The sequence below is a fragment of the Pleuronectes platessa genome, chromosome 12, assembly GCF_947347685.1.
Source record: "Pleuronectes platessa chromosome 12, fPlePla1.1, whole genome shotgun sequence".
Lineage (NCBI taxonomy): Eukaryota > Metazoa > Chordata > Actinopteri > Pleuronectiformes > Pleuronectidae > Pleuronectes > Pleuronectes platessa.
Window position 1 is genome coordinate 14,944,109 of NC_070637.1, and position 7,835 is coordinate 14,951,943.

General features: G+C 48.6%; 1 protein-coding gene across 1 annotated transcript; it reads right to left on the minus strand.

The window, feature by feature from the left end:
• Positions 1–2,330: 2,330 nt before the first annotated feature.
• LOC128453729 (BLOC-2 complex member HPS6) lies at positions 2,331–7,329 on the minus strand. The gene has a single exon (XM_053436790.1). It carries the CDS (start codon positions 7,016–7,018, stop codon positions 4,196–4,198), a length of 2,823 nt encoding a protein of 940 aa, XP_053292765.1. The 5' UTR covers positions 7,019–7,329; the 3' UTR covers positions 2,331–4,195.
• Positions 7,330–7,835: the final 506 nt, after the last annotated feature.

Here is a 7,835-nt window from a genome sequence, read left to right on the forward strand (position 1 = left end):
CTTTACATACTAGAACATGGAAACGCCACCCAGAGACCGCTAACCGCTGTGCCACCGTGCCGACCTGTTTAAGTCATGGCTGGGTTTGACCCGCCAGGCTGAGTCTTCCTCCACCTCTAATGGTCTCCAGTATGTCCTCCCACAACAGCATGCATCTCCTTCAACCCTCCATTTATCTTTCATCAACACCCGATACATCAATCTCTAGCAAACCGTTTAAATCCGTGTGCCAAAGTGTCCTTGAGCAAGATGCTCGATTCCAAATGACCCCGGATCGCTGTGCTAACTGTGTGTGAGTGATGGGCCTGAGAAAGTGCTGCACATAAATCCATGGGTGTGACTGGTTGGATGGCAAAACTGAAATGTGAAGCGCTTTGATTGGTCATCAAGAATAGAAAAGGGCCATATAAACATAGACCATTCACTGTTTTAATCATATATTCTCTGATGTAGTCCTTGCTGGACTACACCTGATTCATTTACTCCTGCAAGACACAATCAAGGACGAGCAAACGTCAGAGCAGCAGGCAGGGCCAGTCAGTTTCTGTTTAGCGGTTTTATTGTGTACCGGAGGCCTGTATCTATAATTAGAACGGGTGAATCAATGGCATTTCAGCACCTGCACGACTCAAAAACCTTGTAACACGAGAGGCCGGGGGAAAAGAGAGACCAAAGAAAGAAGGGAGAGACACAAGAGCATGGGAGGGAGGGAGGAGGGAGGCGAACAGGGGGATTGGCTGCATGGGGGATTTTAGGTATCAGGTTATGACAGGTTTCTGCAGCTCTGTGAGAAGGGTCAGCCTCTCATTACCCTCTGCATCTAACACTGAAGATAGATGACTCACTACCCACCCTTTTACACCTCTACACGAATCCCTGTGACTATAACCCCAAGTCCTCATGTGTCCCTCCTACGCTTCTCTGGTTATCAGAGGATTAAAAGGTCACGACTGAACATTCCCTCTTATAAAGGCTCTGACCGTGGAAACATTCAGGTACATTTACACACTCAAATCCTACCTGGACAACACAGGCACACAGCGCCTGCAGCTGTTAGAGGATTTAAACATGGAGGGTGCATCTTGGAATTAAATGAATAACACAGCAGAATAGCTGTAAGTTCTTGCATTATGCCCATAAATTCATATTATTTTATTGATTTCTAGGACATCATTCTCTGCTGGTTTGTTCACCTTTCCCCGGGAGGTCAGGTCAGGGTCGAACCCAGCCAAAGAGGTTATGTTTTGGTCTGTGTTTCTTTGTTACGGCAAAAATAACTTGACGAATAATCTCCACGAAATTGTGTGGAGGGATGGGGCATTACCCAATAAAGAATCCATTACATTTTGGTGCGAATCCTGGATCCCCCCCCCCCACACAAACACACTCTCTTTACCATCATGAGATTCTTCCCTTAATAAATAATTCATCTTGATGGATAAAAACCAGGCATGTTTAGGGGGCTGATATTTATGAGTGTGTGTCTGGATCTAGTGAATTTAGATGTAGTTTCACAAGAGGACTGTTGGGCCCGGGCACAGGAATGAGCTCTACTGAGTTGTTTGTCTCTTTCCCGAACCTAAAAGAGTTGATTGGTGTTGACGTTTGGATTGTTTGAGATTGAACAGTGTGTGATCCGTCAGTGAGACCTGTCGTGGTGCATCAGTCTGAGAGGAACATGCTGACGGATACTGAACAAACCAGATCTGCTGCCATCTGTGAGAACACGGCCTTGGCAGGTGGAGGATGATTGACACGTGCTTGGAAGCAGACGTATGAATGTATTATTAGCTGACCATTATGGACCGGTGCTGTGAGAAACAGGAACAGCAAATTAAACCACAAAGGGAAATCTAAACCTATGAAGCCCCCATGAGACCTAACAGGGGATTATTTTGTATTAATCTTGCACACACAATACGCTTCCATATGATATACATCTCATTTGGACAAGATAATTACCTTGTGGGAATAAGTTAATCTCTGAATAGTAAAGGCACCATTGGCTTAAGTAAATTGTTTTTTTACAGCTTTTAGGAGCAGCAAGAATTTCATTACATGTGTGAAAATAAGACTATTAGCTGAATTTTCTACGTCGCTGGGGCTTCGAGCATCTGGTCATTAAAGACCCATTTGAATTTTCAGTTAAATATTTTGTGCGTACGACTTAATGTCTCTTTCACACAAGAGCAAAAAATATGATAATTTGGGACTTGAAGGGCTCCATTTGAAACTCAGTCTAAAGAGAAACTTATGATGATGATGGGATGATTCTCGTTGTACAAATGCAGAAAAAGTAACTTCACATGTAAAACTCAGGACGGCAAAGAGAAGTTTTGTTTCCAGTTTAATAGCATACAGCACCCGTTCATTAAATACTGGTACATTCTTTTTTTGCTTTTTTCAAAAATACAGGATCACCAAAAGAAAACAAAACTTTGTCAGGCAAATCCAAGAAGAATTTTGTATTCGTTAACAAAACCAGAAGCAAAGTTTAAGGCAAACTATGATTTAACATCTGGGGATTCATAACACTGCGCTGTGCGGTCTGTCTGGGGAATTAAGGGAGTTCCCAGCTACTTTCAGATGTTGGTCAGTGAAACTCCTGGCACTCCACTGAGATCAGTAGCACAGCTTTTGTCACAACTTCTTAAGTGTTCAGAGCTCGAAGTCTCACAATTAATACACCGATCAGGTTAGAGGAAGAAATCAGCAGACGACAAAACATTGTGCTCTGCGTTAAAGAGGGAGGATCCTCCGATCGACCTCCAGCTCTTCATCTGCGACTGGGGAGACGCAGCAGAAATGTAACACTGTCTTGTTAATGAAGAGCAGCGCTGTGAGAGGCACGCCTGCTCTGCAGCATTTTGGAGTCTGATTGTCACTTAAGAGACGCACACAGGAGGTTCTCTGTCAGTCCCTCGCTCACGTGGAGCCTCAAGTTTCATTTTCCAGTACCCGCTCGAGGATTTGTCACAAAATAAATAACCATTTTGTTTTGAAGGGCTCCACGTACAAAAAAAACACTTTCTGTGACAACGATGAGCAAAAGAAGAAGTCACTAAAGGCATCGAAGACAACAGGCACTTAAATACACTTTTGTTTACAGCACTTAAATCAGATAAACATTCATTTCATTTGATTCATTCAAAAGCACGGTGCAACCAATACTGACTGGGGTGATTTCAAAAGTGCAATCAGTTTCAAAGCAATGGAAGAAAAAAAAAAGATAGCATGAAGAGAGACAGAGGGCCTGACATCTCTAATAGCATTACCCTCACTGGGTCCATGACCTTATGCAACCAGCAGGGCGCCTACGTTAGTCACAATGTGCCCAACCCTCACTTGAATTTAATTTAATTTAATTTAAAGTCGAACTGTGAGTCAGTCTTACTGGGAATTCTGTCTGGAATGTCCTGTGAGACGGGGCAGAGCGGACAAGATGGAGTCGAGAGACAAAAATGGACGACACGGGGGGGAAAGCAAACAGAAAGACTGTCTGGAGGTCCGCTCCGAGAAGTTCTAGTTGAGTCCATCGAAATCAAGTTACTGTTGAAGTACTTAGATCATGTCCTCTTACAACACGAGAGGAACCTTGGACCACCCTCCCCTCACTCCTCACTTAAAACAAACATTCAAACACAAAGGCCAGCTTGTCAGGATAAAACTCAGCAGATTACCCACTGCAGGAATGCACTTTGACATGCGGCAGCTAAACTCGGCTACAATTAGCAGAAGTGAGCTACTTTACGTGGCAAATATTCTACACAGATAGAATCAAACCCCAAAAATAGGGAGTTAGTGGCTTAACACTTTACAGATTGTAACTATGTATTGACGATATTCCAGCAAAGGCTAAACTTGTTCGATGCAATAACTTTCTCATCTACGTGCAGTTAAGGCTAAAGAGATAAATAACAATGCAAACACAGTATATACACATTAAGACTTAAAAATCCCCTGTAGTATTTACACTGGTAAGATCTTCAGTAGTCATTTCATAGTTTGGAGTTGTCATACTTCATGTGAAATTACCAATCTGTTGTAAAGCTGTATTACACTGATGATACCTGGAAAACACTGATATCATTAGGTTGTAAAACGATTGTCAACACACTGTTTCACAGTTTGGCCAGATTGTTTATGGTATTTCCTTTAAGGCCGTCTTCTTAGCCTTTTGAGGGTATTTGTTCATTTATGTAAAGCAAAATGGGTTAACAGGTATTGTCACAGTCGCCCTTTGCACAGAAGTGTGTGTGGACGACTGCTGTTCAGGTGTTTCCGTGAGAAGAGAAGGGGATATGTCGCTGCCCAAGTCTGTGCTGGGATCTGCGACGTTCCCTGGCTGCTCCGCGGGCTGGCGAGGAGGTGCTGGAGGAGGAAACAGAGGGGACTGGAGGATGTCAGCGTAGTGCTGGGAGGGCTTGGTCTCCCGCTGAAGGACTTTTCTCAGGAGAGGTTTCAACAGCCCGATGGTCAGCTGGTTGCTGTGGGAGTCCGCAAAGGGAGCCGGGGATGAGGAGGTGGTAGTTGACATGGAGAAGGAAGAGGAGGAGGTGGATGAGGCAGGGGTGTTAGGGGAGGGGAGGCTTTTCAGAACCAAGTTGATTATGGTGGTGACAGTGAGATCCTCAGGGCACAGAGTCCACAAAAGGTCCAGGTATGGGTCCAGTTCTCTGTGGTGGGCCACCTCACACAACAGAGCAGTGAAAATCTCCTTGTTGAGCAGCGGACTCTGTTTGCAGGACGTCTGGGCCACCTGCATGACCCGCTCCCACTTCTGCTTGGCAATGAGGACCCTCATCGCCTGCAGGATGGCGTTGGGCCGCCCGCTGACCAGCAGCAGCTCCACCTCCAAGTTCTGCTGCTGGTCTCCATCTGAGCACAGGCTGGACAAGACGCCCATGGCTCGTTTGTAGAGCGGCACGTTGTTCTCCCCGCCCTCCCTGCCTCTCCCGCCAGTGAAGTTCCACGAGGTGGAGGTCAGACTCAGGCCCAGGCCGGCTGAACCCTGCTGCCGCTGGGCGAGCTCGAGGAACCTGGGCAGCCAGTTGGGCTCGAAGTGAAAAACTGAGTGGCAGAGGAGTTCAAACACAGGGAGGGAAGCTGGTGAAGTGGAACTTGGAGATTTGACTTTACAGTTTGCTGCGCGGTCTCCTTTAGGGCTGTGGTTTTGCCTTGACCCACCACTTGATAACCTGAGGGCGGCGGGGGACCTGGAGGCTGAAGCAGGACCCAGGACAGTTTTCCACACATCTGTCGGAGCGCTGCTGGACAGAGTCCCCTCCCCGTTGTGGTGGAGCTGCAGGGCAGCCTGTGCCGCCCTCCACGCTTGGCACGGGAAGATGCTGAAGATGGAGTTGAGGTAAAGCAGAGGCTCTTTATCCAGCTCGGACAATGACAGCAGTCTGGCTACCTCTCTCTCAATCAGATTTTCAGAAACTGCCTCCACCTCTTTAACACTTCCCCTCACTAAACTCCCCTTCAGCTCCTCCAGAGAGACCAGGGCCTTCAGCTCGGCCTCCAGAGAGCCCATTAGCTTGTCCTGCCCTTCCATACACCCTCCCCCTGCGTTCTGGGACACCTCGGCTCCCTTCTGCTTCGACCCGGTGCTGATGTAGTTCCCGAGGATGGAGGCTAAAGAGATGGGAGCCTGGAACCTGCCTCCTTTCTTCAGCGTGTCAACAGTGAGCTGGGTGCTGCTCAGGCTCCTCTGCTGGTAGTATTTACAGGCCTCCTCAAAAACAGCCTCCACCAGGAGGGCTCCAGGATGAATACACTCTGCTCTATCAGACGGTTTCACCTTGTAGTTGTGATCTCTGGAGTCTGTGTCCTTGTTCACCACCACGAAAAGTCCAGTTCCTGAGAGCAGGTGGGGGGTCTGTCTATCAGCCTGGTTTGCATACAACAACCCTTCTCTCTTCAGCACAATCTTCTCCAGCTCCCGGCCACAGTTCATGTCTATAAGATGCAGGTTTTGCCCCACCAGCAGCGCCGCCATGTCCTGGTACATGCAGAGGCTCATGGGAGTCCCATACTTTGCCAGGCAGTTGTCGGCCTGTTTGTAAACCTGCCGCAGCATCCCGTCCTTCTGCAGGAGACACAGCCAGCCGGTGCTGAGCAGCAGCAGCAGGCCTCCGCAGCCCGTGGGCGAGACCTCGTAGATCTCAGGCGGTTCGAGAGTCGATAAAAACCCCAGAGAGTCCGTCACCAGCCTCTTGAAGTCAGACTCCTTCGCCGAGAGCTTTTTCAGAGCTGTGTTTTTGCATGTGGTGCTGATCCTAAAGGAATCCTGACGAGGCGACCAGGAGAGGAACAACTTAGAGACGCTCAGCAGCGGCTTCACCTTCAAATCAGGCAGAAGGTGCACATATTCACCTGAGCTGACCAGGGTGTATTTGGGATTGTTGTGGAGGGCGATTTTCACCCCTCCCAAGCTGACGGCCCCCTCCTCCACCTCGAAGTCCCGTCTGCACACACAGTACCTGAACTTGTTCCTGGTGGAGCCGAGGGCCGGGGAGCTCTCTGAGGGCGGCCGCTCCTCGCACCAGATGATGAGGTTGGAGCACACGCACACAGAGACCACCCTGGCGCGGGGGCTGTTGCACAGGTCCGAGGTCTGCAGGAGGTGCCAGCCTGTTTTGCCCTCCTGGAACCTCCAGAACTCCGCTTTTCCGTTCTCGTACACCACGGCCACCGCATCTCTGCTGCTGCTGCTGCTGTGGTTGTTGTTGTTGTTATTATTATGATCCAGATACAAAACGTCCACGATGGGCACAGCTCGGGTCGCGCACAGATCCAACTTCTTCTGGTTGTGGACCGGCTGAGCTCTTACATACTTGTCAAAAGTCACGAGACCGGCTTTAGGCTTTCGGAGGATGACATGGACGTGACGCCCGTCGGGGCTCATGCGGACGTCCGACAGACCGTGGTGCGACGCTTCGAGAGCCTCGCCCAGCTCCTTGCCGCCGATGAAGTCCCCGAAATCGGACAGCTGCTCCAGAACGAACCCCGCCATCACCGCGTCCGTGTAGTAGTGAGCGCTAGCCGCTAGCTTACAGCGGGCTGACCTGCGGAGGAGCTAACTGAGCCGCATCCCGGAGAGAGGCTGTTCATCGCCGCGCTGTTAGGGTCCGTGCGGAAGGATACATCCAGCGACAGCCTTCGAAACCGGGAAACCCATGTCGGCAGACGACATTAGAGGTAAACTGGCGACACAAGCTCTGTGTCGACTTTCCTTCAGAAACCCAGCGGCGAGAAACACAGGGTGGTCGTCATAAAGCTGTGAGGGCACCGCAGCACTCAGCCTGACATCACGGGATTCTTCATTTCCGGATACCGAGCGTGTTTAGCATAAGGGGCGGGGCTGCGAGATGACGTCGAGGGCTGACAAAGAGTATAAACAAGCAAAGAGAAAATCAACACTAGCGACGTGTTGGTCTTCAGTTTATACAAATATGAGTCTTCAGTCAGTTTATAGAGATATGAGTCTTCAGTCAGTTTATAGAGATGTGAGTCTTCAGTTTATACAGATATGAGTCTTCAGTCAGTTTAAAGAGATGTGAGTCTTCAGTATACAGATGTGAGTCTTCAGTCAGTTTAAACTGTTGTGGGTCTTCAGTTAATACAGATGTGCATACATTTCAATATTCACTTAGACTTTCAGCAGTGTTTAGTTAAACGCTGAACTGGATTTATCTCGAGCAGGATAGTGAAGTGGTTTCAGCTCCAGTAGGCCCCCCGGCCTTTGACCTTTCAACAGACAAACAAACAAAAGGACTTTATGTTGCTTTGGGAATCAATGAAATGTCCCTGTGTGTTTTAATAAGTTCCTC

What these genes read in the sequence shown, in the direction of transcription:
- LOC128453729 (XM_053436790.1), bottom strand. Translation starts at nt 7,018, where the DNA reads ATGGCGGGGTTCGTTCTGGAGCAGCTGTCCGATTTCGGGGACTTCATC.